This window comes from Rhea americana, unplaced genomic scaffold (assembly GCF_003343005.1).
Source record: "Rhea americana isolate MKP2758 unplaced genomic scaffold, rheAme1 scaffold_117, whole genome shotgun sequence".
NCBI lineage: Eukaryota > Metazoa > Chordata > Aves > Rheiformes > Rheidae > Rhea > Rhea americana.
Genome location: NW_028185228.1, coordinates 2,937,252 through 2,960,757, shown reverse-complemented (window position 1 = coordinate 2,960,757; position 23,506 = coordinate 2,937,252). Strand labels below are relative to the sequence as shown.

Genomic DNA, 23,506 nt, shown 5'->3' with positions numbered 1-23,506 from the left:
CAGGGCTTCTCTAAGGTTTTGTGACAGCTATTCAGCTGGTTTTAGGYAAGCATGCCCAGCAGCATGTGGTAKAAACAGGCTTTCACACTGGCACTGAGATGTGTCATGGTTTGGAGGGGTCTCCATAACTTTCTTCTTTTCAGAGTAGACATACGTGGATAAATCAGCACATACTTGTGACTAGGCACTGCCTGAGCAGAAATTCTCAGGCTTATATATGATCTTCAGGGGTCCCTTCCACCTCAACTATTCTATGAGAGAGAGAGAGAGAGAGAGAGAGAGAGAACGTGTGTTTGTGTACCTATATTTATGTATGTATACATATACATGCTTAACTGTTGAATTTAGGCACTTAACATGGTGATGTCCACAAAATTATAACAGCTGGATTATTAGAAATAAAGTTTCTGTCTGAGTGGCTACCTGAAAGACATTGCCAAGTATGTGGCTATTTTCTGGGGGATAAGACATTGGGCACAGTAATTTGATCTTTCGTGGAATATGATCTCACTATACAATCAGAATTTAAAATGTATATATSTCATTTCTACAGTGCTACAATGAAATAGTATTGCTAAGAGCATGCATTTATTTTCTTCTCTGTGGACTGTATGTAAAATATCATATGTTTAGAAACATTTTTCCAGTTATGTGCACCTGTGCTAACACAGTAAGAATTTCTAATTCTAATGCTGCTTTCACAATACAGACGAGAAAACTAAACAACAAAAGACAGCTCCCACTGAGAAATCAGGTAGGAACAAGTCGTTCTTCTTTAGTTTATGGCGAGGGGGTTAAATGCTTTTCAGAACCTCTTTATTGTAGTACATTTGAATTGCRGTTATTTTTCAGAGTATTTTGAAATATGTGATTGGTAACACTTTCTTAGCAAAGCCAGCAGCGTTGTAACCAAGGACATAGTTCTGAGCACATCCTTTCCAATGATAAAGCCAGATTAGGACGTTTAAGGTCTGGGCTACTTATTCCCACCTCTGTGCCAGAGCTGGGCTAGTAAAAGGAGGTGGAGCTGTAAATCAGATGTCTGAAACGATCCCAAATACCTTTGTAAGGCATTGCTGTTTTTTTTCTCAGATTTTTCCAGCAACTGAATTTTCAGCACATACCTGCAAGTAGTTCCTGTGCCACAACACAGGGAGCAGTGCACAAGAAGGGARTGAGGCAGGAAGATGAATCAGTTGGGTCTGGGACTTGGTTAGATCTTAAACTGGATTTCTCATGGGTCAAAAGTCTTTGGCTATTTGGCTCCCTTCTACGATTTAGACCAWGTAGGGTTTGTAATAATAATGCAGATAGAAAAGTTTCAAGTAACATTGATTATTACAGAAGCCCTGCAGAGTCACCTCAGGGATTAAAACATTCTCATCGTCATTGACTGTCTGCAGCCGTCTTGAAGGCTTCCTTTAGATATCAACCTCTTGATCTCTATTGAAGCCTCAATCCAATTATGAAATGAAAGATTGCCAAATCATGAACAATGATGCCAGATCAACAGATCATAATATAATTCCATGATGATGATGATGATTTTTTTTATAAAATAAGGTTCTGTTTTGTCTTGAAATGAATTGTGTTATTTACCACCTCACTCCTATTCTTATATGGTATGTGATTTCCTTTGCCTSAGTACTGTAATGGATGCTGTACAGAATAGTATTGTGCTGTCTCTARCTGTGATTTATATTATTTGTGGCTTTTTATTACTTTTTGTAAGAACCCACATGATAATCTATTATTTTACCGTGAAGTATTATCATATAACAAACTAGCCATATATCCACTTAAAATAGTGCTTGGTATTTTTCTGATTTAATTGTAAACTGATGTATGTTGCTCAAAAACATATAAATTATGCTTATGTTAATTGAGTTGGAGAAATTACTCCAAAATACTGCAATGTATTTGTCACTGAGTGTTTAACGAGTTAGCAATTAGTAGTAGGCAAACAGGTCTGGGAAGGAAGAAATAACATCTTTGAACCTAAAGATTTTTCACAATTAAATTCACAGATTTTTTAAGTTCAGCTAAATTTCTTTTTTAGTTTTTGAAGAAAATGAGACGTTTCAAATTATCACAAATATTGCTGTTATGCATATATATTCTCAGTGGCTGGGAAAAAAAATAAAATAAAAGCAGCCAGAAATCTCATGACTTGACATTTTTTCTAAGATTTATTCRACTCTGGTGCTTCAGATAGGTTGACCATGGTTTTTTTTGTTTGTTTGTTTATTGAAATCAAACTGAAAATCTAGTGTTTCAAATTGACCAACCATAAGCCACTACAAAAGTAACTTGTAAACTTTCAAAATGGTACTTATTGAGCTTTAMAGAGGCAGCTTGAAGCAGAAGGTAAGTCATCCCATCTCCCTTTAACAAACATTTTATAATGATATGAATTATCCTCTGGAGCTGTTCATTACTCTCCCTTGATTAAAAAAGAGTTGTCTGTAATAAGCTTAGAGTTAGAGCAGCATGTTCTCAATGTTGCAAGTCAGTTGAATCACACCCAAAATTTCGAATCAACTGTTGACTGGAACTTTTTCTCCTTCACACAGTTACATTACTGTGTTAAATGCCAAAATACTTCATTATTTCAGTAGAGGCAGTCTAAACATGTCAGGGTCTATCTACATTTTAAGAGCCTGAATGCTTGTGTTTTTACATGAGTGAAGGAACCTAAAAAAATGTGAGAGCTGACTACTAGAAAAATATTTGAATTTTAAAAAGTTTAGAATTTGTTTTCTCTTTGTATCTACGTATTACAATTTACCTTCTTTTGTCTTCTGTAGTCCAGTCAAAGCCAGCAAGTACGTGGTACCTACCTTGATCAGAAAATTCCTGTAATATAGTGGGATATGTGTGGCTTTCTGATTTTAACATATGGTAGCTTTTTCATAGTCATTTATAATTTGACTTAAATCTATAATGTCTTTACCCCATGCCTTCCATTATTTTTATTTAACATATTGTGTGTCATTGTTATTTAATAGTCCATTCCATTTGCCATAACTAATTGCTTTAGTACAGGAGTCGACTTATTCTATGCTTGCCATATCACAAATTTCAACAAAAAATTAACACAGGAGTGACAAGTTTTTAAAAAATTGCTTTTAGCAATCAGTTGGGTGGAATGAATACTTCTGCTGAATTAAAAAGAGAAAAAGAAAGAGAGATCACCACATCATATTATATTTTAGTATAACTGCATGTAGAATTTTTCTCAGTCAGAAAGRACTGGAGAAAGAGTTCACACATCATTGACTTACCATGCAGCCTGCTTGTTAGCTTTCCATAACCTTCATACCTTCCACATAYAAAGATAAAGTGTAAATGTAAAAGATGCTCAGTTGCAACCCAAACCGCTCTCACCCCCAGGAAAGCCCAGATGTGGAAAAAAAAAATACTCATCAGAGTCATAGGTTTCAATTCCCATTTTATACAACTCTTATCCATTTGAAATTCCCAATCATGTCTTAATTTCAGCATTTCCTGGAATATATCTTCCTCTGCAATCACAGTTGCTGGGGGTTCAAGAATTAATTTAGATGGCAGAAGCACTGAATCACATTGCCCTTTTTTCAAAGCTTGCTCATGTTTTCAACATYGTCCACTTTGCAGACCACCTTTGTATTCTTGTTGCTCAAAAAGAAACAGGTGTGCAGATTTTTAGCTGTGGGTAGCATGACCTGGAAACAAGGCCAGGAGAGCTGTCCATTGATTATTCAGCTCTAAAACATGCTATGGTCCCTGCTTGCCTGCATTTAGCCTTGCTGCAATTATGCTATGAGATCTATGKGTTTTTTTCATTTCCTTTTAAGCAAGTGTGACTTTGCTATAAATTATGTGGTACTAGACCCTTGTTTTTAAAATTAAGCTTATTTGTCCTTTCTGTTTCCAACAACCTAACATAAATTCTCATTATTTCCAGTAAAAATTATGAAATAGAAAGGTGCACTGCCTACAAAACTGTGCTAGGTCTCTAATTTTCCACTGTGATATATAATTTATTCATACAGAATAGGATGTGTTCAAGGCTTTGGGAATTCAGCTCAAGTATCTATGACTCGACAACATAAAGGTCAAAAGAATGGTTGCTGAGTTTGCTCTCTATTCTCCTTTCAAAGATGGAGAGTGGATATAAATCACGTTTTAGAAATTGAAGGGAGCGTCTATTAACTAACTCTTTCCTTAAGGTACATGCATAACTTTTAGTAAAATTAATAGTAATTATATATGTAGAGCAATGTGCAGTGCTACTGAACTTTGCTGCTTTGTGGCAGATCCATTTATGAACAATCTTTTAGTGATTAGTCTTTTGGCTTTCTTCCAAAATAACAGCATGAAGCAATAGAACATAAATGTTGATTCCTGAAAAATATGCGTGCAATCCTTCTTAGGTAAAGAAAAAGCATACAAAACCCACTTTAGAAATATGATGGCAATTTTGTCATGCTTTCTTTTATCTAGAGCATGAAGCTGTCAGACATGAAAAAGGCGTTCCRCCAACAAAACCAGGTGGGGACACAGAATTTTATGCATTTATTACATTTGAAACTGTCATTTAAAGAAATAGCAAAATACGCTTGAATATGACTAATGTCAAAAGGAACAAGAGCATGATACTGTAAACTGTTTTGCAGTATAGGATGACCTTGACATGTCACATCATAGCTAATGTAGCCCAGTATGTATTTGTAAAGCCTTTTGTCATTTTCTGAAGGTATATATCAAAGSTCAGATTCATGCCTCTGTAATTCCACTGACATCAGAAGAGATATTCCAGCAAAGAATTAAAACTATTATCTGAAGCTATTTTTTCTAAATGGCTTTATTTTGCTAATTATTTTTGAATATCTGCCATTTATTTAGACCTCCTWAATCTCCTTGCACAAGTCAACTTGTCAGGACCAACAACAGTTCATATTTCTTCCAAARCATTTTATATATGCTACACTGGTCAAATTATGACCTAGTATTTATCCATAGTTATGAAAAACATTTCTGCATATTGTAATTCCTATACAATCTCTCTGGTGCAAGACAGCAAATTATTGCAGTTACAGGAAGCAACAAAGTTTAGTTTCACTGTGTAGAAATCACYTTAGGTTTAAAAAGATAGTCTTCTCTAGGCTTCTCAGTGAAAGGAAATACATAGAGCATTTATTTAATATATCAACAGTTCTTATTGTTGATATTATTCATCCTTAATTCTGGTATAGCAYTTTTCATGTGTAGATCCAAACATCCCTATTATTATTACCTATCATTATATTGTTATTAATTACAATAAATTTTCTAAAAATGATGTTTAGATATGCAGTAAATACACAAAAGAAAAAATAACGGTATTGTTCACTGTAAAAATATTATGCTGCACCTGACTGTTCTGAGCATTTTTCTATTCTCTTTTTACTTCCCAGCCAAATCAAAACCAACTGCAAGTAGGTGTCATGTCGTGTTTCTTATGGAATATAAACTTACTTTGCAGATGCATGTTGTCTCAGTTTGCATTTTTGTAATTTTGTCGTGATAGATAATGCTGTTTTCTTGCTTATACTACAGATATTCTTATATTGTGATCAGTCTTAAAAACAACTGAGCACACTGAAACCAAGCACATTTGTAATTTAATAGTGTAAAGCTGCAACAGTCAAAGTTCATTTGTAATTTTCACTTTTTATAAAATTAAATCATAATAGCAGTATGACTGATGCTAGGGTGATTTTAGACRGACACATTACTTATCATTATGTAAATTCATCATTTATTAAAAGTAATAAAATGGCAATGTGGCATAAACTGAATTAGACAATCTTTTTATAATTTTTTTTGCATTTGTTAAAAAATACCTTTTTTACTTTAATAAAATACAATATTAAATTAAAGAGAAGAATGGAATATCTCAATTTTAGATGAGTTTTAAGGAGAATTCAAGGGGAATTTCTTGCACAACAAAGATTTCCACTGAAATCCATTARATAATGTACTTATTAAGGACAATAAGATTTTTGAATGGGTAAAGACTGAGATCCATGCTTATTGTGGCAAGAAATTACAGGATGCATACTTCAAACTGTGATCAGACGTAATAATAGGTTCCATGAAGGACAGTGCTTACACTGCGTACTTTCAATTGTGAAAACATTACAGTTTTCACAGTTGGATTAGCTGCAGTCTTTATGAGACAGGATCTTTCTTTTTCTTAAATATTTGTACAATGCCTGGCATAACAAGACCAAATCTTCTTGTGTTATCCTGATACGAAGTAATCTATGGGTAAAGAGGACCCAAAGCCAGGGCCAAGCCATATGAGGCACAGATCCCTTCCTACCCCAAGACGGAAAGCAGCAACAGTATCTCTGCCCAAGGACCCACTGAAAAATTCCCGCTGTTGTTATAAGTCAGAAAAATTGGATTTCAAYAACATTTTGGGAGGAGATCACTTCTTTTCCTGGGGGAAAACAGTTTATAACCAGCTTGTCAGTTTGTAAAAGTAAACTGGAAAAAGACATGTCTCCATGAGGAACCAAACCATAATATTTCAGTTCTTTATGGGCGCTGAGCCATTACCTCCTTCGGATGCCGGAGCACCTCTCAGGCTTTGTACTCTGAGGACCTTGTGCTCATTTCCCTCTTTCTCCCTTAGCAGCAATACATCCTACTCTGTAAGCAGTGCCGCCAATGATACTCCATAACTGCTGAGCCACAAAGAGCATAGGTATTCATACCAGCTTCATGTTTTGCTGTTGATGCCTGATTTAAGAGGACTGTCTCTTCTAGTTAGCCTTCTCTTTTGAGTTATTTCCACCTGGCACACACATAGAAAGTGTCATTGGAAGGTACCTGGAGGCAAGGCAAGCTAGTTCCATTAAGCTTCCTAACTTAGTCATCAGTGTTAGGTGCTTAAAGTTAGACAGGATGAATACCCACCCTTTAACATCTGACAGAAGACACCATGTTGTCCTGAATCATAGCTCTAAGAGGAAATGTGGAAAATGAAGTATCTGAAGTATATGTCCCCCTGAAGGGTCTTCTGCCATCCTGAATTGCAGTGTTAAGTTTTCAAGTCACTATTCCAAAATCATTATTTGCTGTGGAAGCTGTTGGTGGTTTTATTTCCATTTTTGTCATGTTTGTATCTTATGCAAATTTTCCTCTATTTGATTCCACTAGTCAAACTTGTTCAGTCTTATAATCACTAGATCCATTTACTGACATTTTATGTCTTCTTTGCTGAACTGTTTATCTGAGAGACCTGACAATGAACTTTCTTGTAATAGAGAACCATCAGAGACTTAAGTGAATAACTTTCAGGCTTTTTAAAATAAGTATCATTTTAAGCAAAAATCACTATCCACAGTGCTTTTATATCGAGAACTATATTACTCTGAGATATAGTGAATATAAAAGTGAAGATAGTGAAGGTATTTTCCCTTGACCTTTGCAGACGGATATTTGTACCACATTGTTGAACCTATATTCTGCTGTTTGAAAAGGTAATAAAGGTTAACTGTGCCTTTAGAAGAAAAAAAGAAGGAAAAAAGGGAAAAAAACAGTATCAAGTAGAATTACGATCATGTACAAAAGTACTTCTGTTTACACTGTCTGTTCTGAGCTAACCATCCTTGAATGGAGCTACTTCAAGCTTTTAAGCATGAGCTATTTTTTTCTCCACTCAAAGAACACTTAGTTGGATCACAGCCGTCTTTATTTCTAGAGCTCTATATAGCTTTGCTTCATATATTTCTCAACCAGGTGTACCAGATGGCCAGCAAACATGTAGATAGCTATCATGTAAATCAGCAAAACCTGTAGCCATGGACACAAAATTCTCATTGGCCTTGAAACTCAGGTCTAGCAGAAGTGTAAAATAAATCCATATCTTCGTGCTGGGCCAAATTTATTCACACATTATATCCWGTGCTGTCTTATTGTAAAGGTAAATGAGGTGTAAATCGGAAGAGAGATTGTATTAAGTGAATGACAGTCTGTAAACAGAAATACAAAGCTGAGTTTGAAGAGTCCCCAAATTATCAACAAATACTTTTTTATGGTAACCTGCTAGGAGAATTAGCAGGCAATCATAAAATCAATTAGTAAACTACCCTATTTCCATTATTTCTGTTTTAGCAAGCATGAGGTTCTCTCACAGCAATTGATCCTATATCAAATTTGAAGCTTTAATGAAACTCAGAATGTACTCCCTGCATACTGATTAAAATTTCTCAAATTATGAGCGATTACCTTGAACAGAGGACAAAACTGATGGCATTTCTTGCTCATATAGGAAGTAATACTGAAATATATGCAGTGTTTTGCAATCAATGCAAAGAATATGTGAACTGATATTTTCAAAAAACTCGCCATTGACCAAACTTTATTCCGATGTAGTTCTATGGCCAAAGTCCCATGCTTTCAGCAACTATGAGCATGATAATGAGCAGAAATGTAAACATTACAGGAACAATATTAGTGTTAAATGGCAGCAAAATTGTCCTTCACTGATAATGTCTGACTTTTATGAGCCAAATCCCGAATGAGTTTTCTAGGATGTGTTAGCAAAACCTACACTTAACTGCAGTCTAAGATATCCCAGTGAAAACATTTTGCCTGAAAGGTGTTCACCTTGGTGAAAGCTCCCATTAGCAGAAGGACCTCATATTCATCTGAAGCCAAAACCCAGCAAGAAATAAATACAGAAATAATTCAGTCAGAGGAGACTCTGAAATGCTTTGTGAACATGTTCATTTTAAACATTTCTAGGATATAGCTCTTTTTATTATTCTCTGTGTTCAAGAAATAAATGTTTTCTCTGACTAGTGAGGTCTTTCTCTTTTCTTTAAACAGGGTGAATAAAACTGGGACTAATGAAGTACTGAGGAGTAAAAAATTCTTCGATCCCACATTCATTTGTGTGATTGCAAATGATATTTTCTACCAGGGAATTTCTAGACCGTAATGTTAATCTCTTGTGATTAGTTATTATGGGTACAATAATCTCACAAGGAGAAATGATTTCTTTTTGTGCTAGGTACTGTACAAACATTTAATCAGGATTTTTCCAGCTCTTAAGGCCTTTTACACTAAAAAGGCAAGGCAGACTGATGATGCAGCAGAAAGTTAAACAGAGATGAATGACAGCTATTTAAGGTTAGCATCAGAGCCTTTGGCTGGGGTGTATGGATAATAAAAAAACAGAGATAAAGATTAAATTTGAATACACTTTTTGGAACAGCGAATGCCTATAACCTTGAATGCTTGTCTGAAAATATCTCTAAATGTTCACTTGTCTGAAAGCTTGACTGGCACAGTGGCTGTTTTTGCAGGAACCATGCATGTTGGATTATAGTACTTCAAAGAGTGGGACTCAACTCTGTGAAATTCTGTGTATGTGTTCATTGTAAAGACCATTTCTTTGCAAATTAATATTCTGTAGAAAAGTTGCAGATGAAAGAGATCTATTAAGCTGTTACTTTTCACGAAAAAGCATGGTACTAAGCCTCATATTCCTTTCTTTTCCCTTCCATCTTCTTTTCTGATTGTTTTTCTGAAGAACTAGCAGCTGAAATCCCAACAGCAGGTAAATAGTGCATTTCTCTGATCTGTCTTATGGAAAGAATTAATGAACATACCAACCCTGAYGAACTATATGATGTGTTTAACCACTAATAGTGTAAACCAGCATTGCTCAGTTGACAGCATTGCAGTTCTGTACTAGTCAAAGACTATTCTGATCAGGTGGTTATTATAGTTCCACTGTTGATCTTCTTCAGTATGTTTTGAAGTGAGCTAAACATAGGTGATTAGCACTGAGCAAGCTAGCATTGGTCAAATAATACATGCACCAGAAGACATTGAAGGAATCACTATTACAACTGGTTGGATCATATTGAGTGAAAATGAACAATTCTAAGGCAACCTGCCAGATTTCTACTGTACGCAACAGGGAGTACTGAAATGGGCTCAGATGCCTGAAGCAATCCACCTTACTTAATTTCAGTCTGTCTAGCTAATGGAGTCACAGACCAACTGTCCATGTTTGTGAGGGGGCAGGGAAAAAGATGCCAAGAAGGAAAATGCATATGTTCTAAATTCATATACATTAAAAAAATAAAATAAGTAAACCACAATCTACTACTGCAGGTCGTAAGGATAGTCATACTTAATAGATCTAAAGGTCCTTCTGGCTGCATATCCTGAGGGGTTTTGTGTGTTTTGGAGGGTTTTTTGTTTTGTTTTGKTTTGGTTTTTTTGACAGTAGAGACTGCTCAAGGAAAGAGAGCAAAAGCCAGCAAAAGGCAGCATGATCCTGAGCTGATCCCCTGATGCTGCTTCTACCTTCTGGCAACCACTAGCTAGGAAAATCTGGCAGTAGTTTTCCACCTGAAATCTCTATCAAGAGTTTCCAAACTGTTCCACAATCAGTGATATTCTGACCATTTCCAAAGACTATTCAGAAAGCCCAGAACATCTACTTCCACTAGCTGCTCCTAGGTCCATGCCATAAGACAGCTTTATCCCAGTTATAATTCCAGGGAAATTACTAGGGAGATCAGCATGTGCTTATTTTAAAAGTCTCATATATCTTATGCCTCTCTTAATGTGTTTTCCTTGCGTATCTCTCTAGCCCAGAAAAAAACAAAGACAACTAAGGAAAAAGAAGGTAAGAAGTTGCTCTGTATGTGCATATGTACGTAGAAGATCACAATAAAAATAATAACAGATTACAATTTTGCATACATTGTTCTTTGAAACAGTCGCTGAAAGATTTTTGCTAATATTCAAATAATTTTACTTGAAGAGTCTAGGAAATAATCTTTTCAGAATTTAGTCAATTTACCAACCTTGAACATTTCTTCACTTTTCTTTTTCCTTTCTAGAAAAAACAACTGAGAAGAAACATCAGAAGCATGAGAAAAATAAAGGTAATAAAAGGATGAAAAACTCTAAAAACAACAGTGAAAAATGCAAACATTATTTTATTCCCAGAGGCTGGAATGAGGAGTTTTTTTAATCTTCCTAAATATATGCATGTAAGGCAAATGATGAAATTGTACAAAAATCCTCTGTAATTGAATGTCCAGTGGCTCCTCTGCATGTGAGTATCAGGGATTACACCAAGACGTCGAGTCTGGATGCAGCAGTGCCCTGCCCGTGACCCTCCCCAGCTGCTACATCATTAGTCCCAGGCACTATCTGCAGATGAGGGTTTTAGGAGTCCCTGCTTAGTCTGCCATTAGATTCCCTAGTGAGGTGGTGCAAAGTTCATTTCCATAGCTTAYGTGATGTTTTTGATCACTGACTTCATATTGTAGAATATCATGTTGATAATGRGAAGTGCTTTTTATGTATTTGATATACTTCATGGTTCCCTATATGCTGACTAAACTGTTGGACACAGCACTGCAGCTAGAGAGATGGTTTCTGCTATACRTATAAAGCTGATTAGTAATAATAAGTTACACTGATTTATTAAGTTGGTAGTCTAAGAGATAAAGGTCATCTCTACATTGGTTGAAGACAACGCATTTTTCATAGAAGTGCAGATTTGGARCCAGATCTGCACAAGTTAGTTCTTAAAAGTGCCTAGGTGCTATGCATGTTGAATGCTTGTGTATACAATGTACATATACCATTTGCATATAAACTTTGTATATTGGACTCCTACTCTCTTAAAAGATAGTAGTTAGTTAATTGTAGTGGTGCAGGTTTGCTAAACTTGTATCTAAAAGGATGGTTTTCATCTCCATTTTTTTCTCAACATAAAATTTATGTGTTTAAATAGTTTAATTTGACAATCACTTTTAAAAAACAGTCTGGTTTATGCAGATTCTTAGTTAGTTGACTCCAACCCTAACATTTTTTTAATAAAAATTAAATATTTTGGCCTGAAACTGAAGACTAATTTATCATCTTTCTTCTGCTCTTTAGGAGTCTTGCCAGTAAGAGAAGGTCCACGACATCACAACTTGACATCAGGTAAATGATTTTCCTTTAGTCTTCTTTTGTAAGGGAGGTCTCACTCACAGACTTCTCATGTCTCTCGTTCAAGTAAAGGGGACTTGATGAGAGGCAAGCCTGRTGAATCAAATCCATAAATATTGCTCCTGTAGAAAGTGATGACCTCAAATTATATTCTTTTATTGCCTTCCTAAAGTTTTAAACATATATTCAGCCAATTACATTATAAACCAAATTGCCTGTCATGAATTTGGCAGTGCATTTTTTCAAACAAACATATGCTCCTTTTATAAAATCTGTTCCCTAGCAAAACCAAAAAGAGAGGAGTATGTCCAATTCATTTTTTTCACATGAATAAATATCAGCCCAGGAAAAAAAAAAAAAGAAAGAAAGGTAAAGAAAGGTAGGACATCTCAGGAGGAAATCTCCTTGTAYTGTGTTATCAGTTAGCTCCATATTTTTCTCAGTTTACGGTATAAATAAAAATATGAGATTYTTGACAAGTATAAATTAATCCCTATGACTTCAGTGGAACAGCACTGATTCATATCAGACAAAGATCTAAATCTTTAATCTCACCTGTGAGTTGTAACTGTAACACAGAAAATATGAACTAAATATTAATGTGGGTCTTCCTGGTGCAACTTTGTTGTCTTCAACAATGGAGAAAAGAATTTCACATCAAATCACACAGACTGTTTTGTTGTACATGGTTTTGTTTATCCTTTTTACTATAATTAGCATTAATCTCATAGTCCTATATAGATTATTGAAACGTGTAATATATGTGTGGTATATGTACCTATGTGTGAGTAAATATCTATATCTACCTCAGATATTTTAATAACAATTTAAAAAGTAACTGAGTGAAAAACAAGTGCAGAGCAGTTAGACATTAAAGAATAGAAAGCTAAGATCAAGCACTTAAAGGTTAGCATGTGGGTTTAAAGAAAAACTTACACATATAGCTCACAAGACTGCTGTATCAAGCCCAATAAACTTCACAGAAGAATGGCTTAACTTCTTCTTATTATCCTTCTTCTTCTTCTTTTTCTTTTGATTGGTAATGTAGTGTTTTAGAGGCAGATGTTGACWTTTGTACCTCTTAATAATTCTGAAGTTAACTGATAAACCCAGAATGCAGAATCTACATGGCCAAAATAGTCCTCATTATTTCATTAAAATAGTATTCATATTGATCAAGTAATACTAAGCAGACTAAATCATAATAAATAAAAGTAAATTAGACCAGAAAGTTTTCCTGGGGAGAAAAGAATTTCCGTATGGAATAAATTCCAAACTCAATCTAAAACAGGAATGTATTAAAAATGTATTAAAAATATACTAAAATATGTTTGCTACAAGGTTTTGTACCATGTACCACTATGTTCCTGCAAAGTTTGCTATTGATTATGCATTATTCAAACTGTGTTACGATAGTTTTCATTTACAGTGACTGCTATGATCAGTTAATTTAATTGTAYACTATCATTGTGCCATTATTCTTGACTGGATGTTTCCCATATCTTAAGCAGCTCTGTGCAAACATTTTTTCATAAGAGGTTTTGTAAGTAGATATACTATGTGTTTTCAAGCCATTCTTTGTCCACTAATAAGAATAGGATAGTTTACAGACAATGGATAAAAGGTTTCCAGAAACACATCAAAGTGATTTCTCTTTATGAATGTTGGTCTTTGGTATTTGCTCAGCTTGAGAATTTAAAAGCTGAGACCAAGTCCTAGGTTAAACACACTTGAATTGGAACCTATTTTTCCAGTATTATTTGCAGATGAAGCTGTGCATTTTGCACGGTGCACTGAATACTAATACTTTTTGCTGATAAATAGAACTAGAAAAGGGTTTAAACATTCAGAGCTAATCTATAAATTTAAATAGCAAATCTTCTTTTAGCTTTGAATAGCTGAACAGAGCAGATTCATATATTCTTAGATTTTGATCTCMGTCCTTCAACCTTTCCCAGGTATTAAAAAGCAATCAGATAAAGAAAAATAAGCAATTTAAAAAGCTGTATATAACTTCAATTTTAGGATGTTTCATATTTAAACAGAATTTTAAGCAGTCCCTGACTTTGCATAAACAATGATGATATGYGCAGCATACACTAAATTTCACTTCTTGGTATGGCTATAAGGAATTAAAATTTTTCTCCCTCCCTTCTGTYGTCCTAAATCTCAAAACTGACTTCTGTATGCACACTGAAACTGGTACACACAAAAAATGGGAAATCTTAGAACTACTGTTCCTTCCTCTGTCTTACAAAACTGTGTTCACAAACAGGCAAAAGCAGATTTTTAGACTCTGAAATCAGATTTGAGGGGAGCACTGATTCAAATTTGTGATGAAGACTATCTTCTACACCTTATATATATCTTCTCTACATATAGAAGATATATATACATATACATAGATACCTAGTTGTAACTCTAGATATACCTTGTGTGTCTATGTCTATATATATATATATATATATATATATATATATATATATATATATATATTCTTTATTCTTCTCCTATATACAAAAACTCCATACTTGTCCATGATTAGTTCCAGCGCTTATAACAGAATAGGAAAATCTAAATTAATCAAAAATTGATTATGTTTATTGTAAATGCCTTGTAATTGACCTTGTGGCTGGAAAGTCAAGAAATGTGTGTTGTATTTGTCATATAGACAGTTGAAGAGGCTGACATTTTAACTCTACCATCACCCACACATATGCAAGTATTGCAACAATAAAGAGTGGTAGAGATGAAAGATTATGAAAAGTGAGAAATAATAAGATTTGATGGTTATCCCATATGTATTTCTCTTTTAAATTAGAGAATAAATTAGAGAAATGTGTGATTGTTTTCAAGGTAATAGAGATCTATTTAGTCATTCTGACTTCTCTGGCATCTTGTGTTATAAATAAAGGCTTATAAAATTCATGCATCTATTCCTTAAATTATTAAATATTTAAAACTTTCTTAGACATGAGAACTTCTATACTCACCATCTAGTCAATGAAATTGTACCTCTGGGAAACATGAAATTATCGTAAGGCAGAATAGGAACATCCTTTATATGAGTATAGGGCTCTAGCACTTTGACTGAAAAAAGCATTTCTCAACTAGATTTATTCTCTGCTTCTACAGTGATAGATAGCAATATGGTTCCTGAGATGTTTTCCATCATAAAAAAGAACAATTTCATTACATTATCAACAGGAGATATTCAGTGGCATACAGACATCTCCATTTGAAAACCTCAGCAACTTCAATGGATGAATTCATTATTAGTCTGTATTAGCATGTGGTGGTTAGTTGTTACCATAAGATTGGTTTATTGTCTTACACTTTGTGTCTCCCTGAAATATATTTTCCAATTCAGGGAGGATTTCCAAATCTCAAAAAGAAGGAAATAAGTTCTATTTGATGTGAGAATCATTTATGAGACCTTCAAGAAAGTTTCCTCAATGCTGAGATGACATAAACTTGCCAGCAGTGTAACACACAAGATTTTTTCCACAGATCATTATTTTGACAGAGAATTAGACTTTTTTTTTTTTTTTTTTTTTTTTTTTTTTTTTTTTTTTTTTTTNGGGAGTATTAAATACTTAGGATAGGAGAAAATATGATTTATTTCACTATTCCAAAATTGCACTTGTAGTTAAGATCACTAAGCACAGTCTATAGAATATAAGAGTATTTAATGGAATGTGAATATTAAGCTACCATAAGAGGTAATGCACAGTATGCAAAAGAGAAGACAAGGACAAGGACCTCGTGAGTGCAGGATAGGTAGCTCTCATCAATAAATAGGTGTTGAATTCATCATTCTCATGAACTCCAGATACTATGTTTTCCACTCTCTCTTTCACCCAGACAGTCCGTGTAACACAAATTTATGATGGATTCAAGTATTCTGCCAGCAGCTTCTTCCAGAACTTGTATAGTCCTGAAGTTGACGATTTGAATGCAACTAGGTCAGTGAAGCTGAACAAAAATGTTGAAGATAGAAGATATGCTTGCTATCCTTTCTCAAATTGAGATATAGATCAATAAAAGGACCATTAGGAATAACAGCTGTGTCTTCCAGAGTAATAATGAAAACAGTAATAACATCCTTGAAATAATTTATATTAGAGGAACATCATTTTTTTCTCATCAGAATTCAGCAATAAATCGCTAATATTAATACTGTATTTCCTGGATATAAGAATTCTTACCATTGGCTGGAAAATAATAAAAAGAATGACACACTGAAGGGTTTCGTAATTATTTATATAAGATCTATGCTCATTTATTTACAAGATTAGCATGTCTCTTTGCCTACACAGGATGTTCTCATGYAGTAGGATTTTACAGCATGCTTGCCACTCTGCAGCATAAGTGGTCTGCGTGAAAATGCTAGGGTTGCTTGTGGGAGAGTTCATGTAGGACAGTCTTCGTGCTGTGGGTTTACAGCTTGCACAGACAAGCCTTGAAAGTCCCAGTGCTTAAGGTTTGTTAGAAYTGGAGGAGTAGGGCTGCATATCCAAGCTTTGAAGCAATTTGATGTTAGTCATTTCAGTATTTTGAAGCTGATTTTTTAAAGAAATACTTAGAAGCTCAGTTTCTAAAGGCTTACCTAACTAGACACATGGAGGAATGCTGTACATTAACAAGATGTGTGAGTTTAAAGAGCTTAGTTAAATTGCTTGAGTGGTCACTTACTAAAAAGTAAGATGACCTTGATTTAATTGAATTTAACTTCAATTTTGAAATTGAGTTGAAGAAAATTTCATTAAGGTTGCTTTAATTCAGAATGAGTGCCCACGCAATACTTTAATATGGTCTAATTAATCCATTAAAAGAGTTAGCTTGGATTAATCTTCTTGAATGTTCTTACATAGAATAGCYATGAGGCAGAAATGTCAGATATATTGTGTTAGGCAGGTAAAAGGAAAGGCTTGTGGTCTAATCCAAAACAGATTAAATGTCACTGGAAAATCTCTTATAGATCTCAATGAGTTTTGAAACTCAAAAACTGTAAACACACACCACAAATAGGAACAACAGAGCTATAACATTTCAATTATAAGCCTACAAATAGCCTCTCAGTATACTGACATTGTAATTTAAATTATGAATTATGTACATATTATTTAAGTTCTCCAAGGATAAGTTTATYTTTGGAAATATAGAACTTGACGGGAAGAATCTAGAAGCACTTCATGTTTCTGCTATGTCTTCTGCACAAAGATATCTAGCCTTAGCTTCAAACTAATCCTCTTTTTTTTTTATATACTTGGCTGAATTTGGCAATTCTAATACATTACCTAGAGTTTCTTCATCATCAGGATTTCTTTAAAGAACATTCCTGTCCTCGTTCCTGCTGAGAGACATTCTCAATCTACTTTTCATTAGAACTAAATTTTATTGGAATTAGCTTAAAGCATACTTCCTCRGTAAACAATTGGAGGTTTTCATGATTACCAGCAGAGTGGCAGCAGCAGACAAGCTGATTTGGATCAGTTTCCATTTAGCATCGTAGCATTAGCTACTTCTTAATAGCCCTTAATGTATACTTATTYGATCTTTAAGTTACTAAAGAACAGTTAAGAAATGATAGAAAGTGTTTAAAAATTTTAGAGTCCTTGTCAATCAACAGTGAAAATCAGTATTAAAAACATAAGGTTAGATCCAAAACATTGTTTTAGAAGACTTTAAAGTGCCAGTCTTTCAAATGGTTTTCCTAAAGCCTAAGGCTTCTACATTCACAATGTGCCTTCTCRTGCAAGCAGATAATTTGGGGGCCCCTTGCACTGCTGCTTTTGAAATTAGGAATACTGCTGGCTGGGTGTTTTGTTCCTACCTAAACTTCATTAAGATTCAGAAAATTGATTGTTGATGCCCCTCTGCCAGGCAAGCTTTGAGTACAATTAACACCAGGAAGAATCAGTCACTTCACAAAATTTTGCTTTTTTGCCCCTAAAATTTGCTTCTAAAATGGTAGTGAAGGTAATACTTTCTCTGTATTTGTCTRGTTGTTGTACACTCTCACAGAAATTCAGTTTGCAGGTATTCAAAGACCCCAGAGAGATTCGTCTTAATATCCTYCTAGAAAAACACTAGGGCTATTGAATTATAGAATAATATGGGTGGAACACCACCCATCTGTTCTTCTTGAATTTGTGCAATTCTGGATCCACGAATACTAAGGTTATGGTTACTAGTGTCAAGATTTATCCATTTGGCATAAGGTTCTGCTTTTGCTTCAGATACTTGTTCAGGCAAGCTACATCAAGATGGTCACTGGCTAATATCCGGAAAYAATTCCGTGTTGGATTTTGTTCTTATGCTTTCAGGCACATAAGAGTGTGCATAGTGAGCTCTTGTGGCTGGCATGTATATGTGGAGCACAAAGTTTAGGTACCCAGGGAGCTTTGCAGTCCCTAATAGAAGGATTTTTTGTGTGTTCATTGGACAGTTGGTTTCTGAACTTGATTTCAAATATAGATGCTGATATTCAACCTAAATCTTGTTCTAGGTGTCTGAAGCACACTGTAAATCTTGGCACATAAACTTTATTGGACTAGTCCCAAAGCACTTGTTAATACTTCCTCTAAGCTTGGAATGGTCATTTGCATCCCAAGGGAAAAAGCAAAATTCTGCCAAAGAATACAGAAAGGGAAAACTCAGAGCACAGGAAGATATCCTAAAATGAAAAAGGGATCATTTGGGGGAAAAAAAGTTTTTCTCCAAATTACTGAATTGTCTACAAGCTGAGGGGCATTAAGGTTTGTCTGTAGCATAGTTCAAGCACTGTCCCTTTCCTGAAATATTAATGTCATAAAGCTATGAGCTACTCTCAGCAGAGAAGAGATAAATCTCTACACTTTATACTGCACACATCCATACATTAATAAATATTTGACTTAGAATGACAATTTTCTTAAGTTAGAATGAAACTAAGCATGCACTTTTGTCACTTAATGCAGGTTTAACCTTATTTAKTTGCTTATCTGATTCACTGTCTTTATCAGTCACTATGTTCCTTTCCTTTCCATTCCGTTCTGTTCTATTCCATTGCATTCCTTCACAGGTCAGCAAATGTCTGGTATTATCTTCCAGCTATTTGTTTTCATACACGTTTCTATGCACAAATGTGTTTGTATGTAAAGTTTAAAACAATCTTTTAGTGACTGACAGATCTGCAGAAATGATGGTTTTAATCCAATATGTTATAATTGCATTAGTTGAACATGCTGGCCATAGGAATGAGTCGACAGAGACCATGCCACGTCAACATGCCTAAGGTACACGATCAGCATACCGTACACCTATCAAAACGTAATCAGTGTTCAACAAATCAATAAAATACAATCCTTTATAGCTGCCCACCAAATACCACTGTCTGATGTAAATACCACTGTGAAAACAGCCAGGATTTAAATAGACTGGATCAGGTCCTGCATGATTTTTCCCCCCTCTTAAACATCATACTGGGAATAATTTTAGTAGTTTGCTTCTATACTTCATTGATGAAATGCATAAGATAGCAATACCAGGCTCCTCTGAAAGTTTAATGCTAGCAAAATTGTGAATATTGCTTTGACTGTATATTCTGATCATTGTTATGCTTTGTTGGAAGTGTCTGTATTGTCACAGAAGTATTGCACTATTACATCTTGCATGTTTTTTTTTGCCTAACAAAAAGAAGTTTRTAACATATTTGGAGGGGGTTCCACACTGGGGAACTCTCACAGTTGTGAGAGTTACATGGTTTATGAATGGTCACCGTGATGTGGAGTATAACACTTTGCTTTAAATGCATCATACTGGATGATGCAAGAGGCAGCTAGCAAAATAGAGAATTTTTTTGCTCCCTTGAATGGGTAGKTAGGTGTCACCTATCACATTCAGGCTTAAATGCAGAAATAAGTTTCATCTTTTATTGTGATTGTTTGCAATTGCCTAAAGTGTATTTTATTRCCACTGAAAATGGTTTCACTGGATCATTATAGTATATTATCTAGTCTCCAATGCAACATTTTATTTCTCTTCCTCAATCAACTGCAAGTATCTGGTATAATTTAGATTACAKTTATGAGATTGTTGGACACAATCAAAAAGAAAGTAGATCCTAAACTCCAAGGGTTCTTGGAGTCTCACCTCACCAAAGGTGAGTGACAAGGAGTTTTTTCTCCTCTTCTGTAGCATGAGATTTGTAGGGAACAGGGGAATTCTTATTAATGAATAATGTAAGAGGTTTCTTCCTGAAATTTCTGCCATTTTCCTCCATTACTCCTTTGCTACTTTTAAATCTTCATCATCACTGAATGAGAGCATTTGCCAGATGCCAGGGTACTTCCTTCCACAGAAGTATAATCATGCTACCGTGTTAATACCACAGTCCCAGTAGAAGCTGGAAGAGTCACCAAATAGAACATGCAGTCTGAGGTCTCATGGCTATAATGACAGCTGTTACTAGTATTTAACTCTGCCACTTGAATATAATTAATACTGTTGTATTAACTTATATATATGTATATATGTATAACATATGTATACATGTATGTATACATATATACTTATATATGTATAACTTATCTGAACAATCTACTTGCTAAAATGGATATGAAAACTTAGTGTTTGCMAAGATGAGCAATTACTTGCATTTAGTGTGGACAGTAGACTACAAGCATCAGCTTCTCCTTAACAGTTACTTTCTGGCCATTCTATTTTTTTTTTCTTATCCAACACATAAGAAATGAAACAGGTACCTTCATGGGATAATTTATTTATTTTTTCTCCTTACTATCAGTAAGATGCTACAAAAATATTGTCTTAAATGGATGATTTAGATATGTAAAATTGATTTAAARTGATTTTGATATTTCTTTTAGGTGTGTGATGTATATATAGAAATTTTTGCCTCTTCCTTTCCTCTCTCTTCTTCTCATTAAGTATTGTATTTCCTGAGAATGACAATAAAGTGACTGTACAGCATACAGAAAAACAGGATTTAATTAAATGACAGCTAGARAGTGCAGTTAAGCACAAAGACTTAGATACCCATACTAGGAAGGATATAAGCAAAGGTCTTTGATATTTAGCAAGGATTCCACACCATTTCCCCTCTTTCCTGTCTCTCCTAGTGATTTCTCTGGTCAATTTGTCAGGGCCTAATTTTATGAAGTGTTAAGGGAAAAAGCTTTAATTTTTGGTACGGAAAGCAGAAGAGCAAGGAGGATAACATTTGCATCTCTTCCTCAACCCTTCTTAATCAGGGAGGCAAACGAACACCTCCAAGGTGATGATGAACACCTCCAAAAAATGATTTCAGAGTTGTTCAGCTCCCCAGTCACCTGAACATGCTGTCATTTTTTGTGCGTGGTTCAGGTTTGATTGCAAAACACTCTGTGTGTATTCATAACAAATGAAAAGTGATCAGAGGGAAAGGAGTGCAATTGTTGACTTTAATAATCTTTCCTCTAATTCATAATTGCTTACTAATTAGTTTCTTTTAATGCTATGATTACCTGAATTTTTGTGCTTTGCTGAATTGTTTAAATGTATTAGGAAARCCACTAATTGAAGAAATTTGATTCAATCTAGATAGTGCAAGTAATAAAAATTGTTTCCTCGCACATTCTTTATAATTTTTCCCTAATAACCAATTTGCACTTCTTCTGCATAAAAGCTATTGTTTTTTCATKAGTATGTTTCTTGGTGACTTGCCTTTCAAACAGTATCTGAGCCTTGTGYATTTTAACACATAAATAGGAACATTTATGTTCCTTAGAAATAGTCATTTTTGTTCCTCTCTGAWTCTACTCTCTTTCCCTATAAGATTAATAGAAAGAATGATTATATCATGAAAAAAATATTTGTTTGTTTTGATCATCATAATTCCTTACACAAAACTCCCATTAATTGCTTGAGAAGGCACTTAAATGGTAGTTTGGTAGATACAAAACTACGTCTAAGTGGTCTTCTTCAAAACAACACTGGATTAAAACTRTATCCTTATATTGACTGAGAACAGGTACAGATTTCATGAAAGATATCATAAGATACCTAGACAACCTTGGAATTTAAATTTGCTCTTAACTAGACTGCACATAGGTAATGGAAATGAAAAGAGTGTTTTTTCCTCTTAATCCTCTGAACTACCAGCTTTTATACTAGACATGTTGCTTTAGTGGAGCTACAGCCTGTCACCCTTTGGAAATTCTGGGTCAATATTTTGGAAGCTGAGCTCTTTTGCCATGCCCCAGTACTTTGACTTTTAAGGTCCAACACATCTCAAAGGATGAAGGGCTCTCATGCAAATCAGTTTCCTTAGAGAATTACTTCAGCTAAATTAACACAAAACTAATTCCAATATAGACTAATTAATATAAGGAGGATAGTATAGCATGGAATCATTGAATCATAATGATCAGTAAGGTTGGAAGGGACCTCTGGAGACCATCTAGTCCAACCCCCCCCTGCTCAGCACAGTCACCTACAGCATGTTAGACAGGGCTGCATCCACGCAGGCCTTGAAGATCTCCACAGAAGGAGACTCCACAACCTCTCTGGGCAACCTGGTCCAATGCTCGGTCACTCTCACGGAGAAGAAATTCCCCCTCATGTTCAAGTGGAACTTCCTGTGCTTCAGTTTTTGCCTATTACCTCTTGTCCTGTCACACGGGACAACTGAAAAGAGTTTGTCCCCGTCCCCTTGACACCCTCCCTTCAGATACTTGTACACATTGATAAGATCCCCCCTCAGTCTTCTCCTCCCCAGGATGAAGAGGCCCAGCTCTCGCAGCCGTTCCTCACAGGGCAGGTGCTCCAGCCCTCTGATCATCTTTGTAGACCTTCACTGGAGTCTCTCCAGTACCTCCATGTCTCTTTTGTCCTGGGGAGCCCAGAACTGGACACAGCACTCGAGATGAGGCCTCCCCAGGGCTGAGTAGAGGGGCAGCATCACCTCCCTCCACCTGCTGGCAACACTCTTCCTGAGGCACCCCAAGAGACCACTGGCCTTCTTGGTCACAAGGGCACATTACTGGCTCATGGTCAACTTGTCATCCACCAGCACTCCCAGGTCCTGCTCTGCAGAGCTGCTCTCCAGCAGGTCAGCCCCCAGCTTGTACAGCTGCCTAGAGTTATTTTTCCCTAGGTGCAGGACTCTGCACTTGCCCTTGTTGAAGCTCAGGAGGTTCCCCTCTGCCCAGCTCTCCAGCCTGCCCAGGTCTCTCTGAATGGCAGCACAGCCCTCGGGTGTATCAGCCCCTCCTCCCAGCTTGGTATCATCAGCAAACGTGCTGAGGAGGCACTCTGTCCCCTCATCCAGGTCATTGATGAAGAAGTTGAACAGGATGGGACCCAGTCCTGAGCTCTGGGGGATGCCACTAGCCACAGGCCTCCAACTGGACTCCACGCCACTGATGACGGCCCTCTGAGCTCTGCCTTGCAGCCAGTTCTCAATCCACCTCACTGTCCACTCTTCTAACCCACACTTCCTGAGCTTATCCAGGAGGATGTT

General features: G+C 35.6%; 1 protein-coding gene across 1 annotated transcript in view; it reads left to right on the top strand.

Annotated features, from left to right (window-relative positions):
- Positions 1–23,506, top strand: part of LOC146600765 (uncharacterized) — a 129,060-nt gene that overhangs the window by 97,596 nt on the left and 7,958 nt on the right. Inside the window, exons 19-26 of the mRNA XM_085318713.1 lie at positions 710–754; positions 2,808–2,825; positions 4,486–4,533; positions 5,439–5,459; positions 9,572–9,598; positions 10,646–10,681; positions 10,899–10,943; positions 11,950–11,997. Coding sequence (XP_085174839.1) covers positions 710–754; positions 2,808–2,825; positions 4,486–4,533; positions 5,439–5,459; positions 9,572–9,598; positions 10,646–10,681; positions 10,899–10,943; positions 11,950–11,997 — 288 coding nt within the window. The remainder of the gene's footprint in view (positions 1–709; positions 755–2,807; positions 2,826–4,485; positions 4,534–5,438; positions 5,460–9,571; positions 9,599–10,645; positions 10,682–10,898; positions 10,944–11,949; positions 11,998–23,506) is intronic.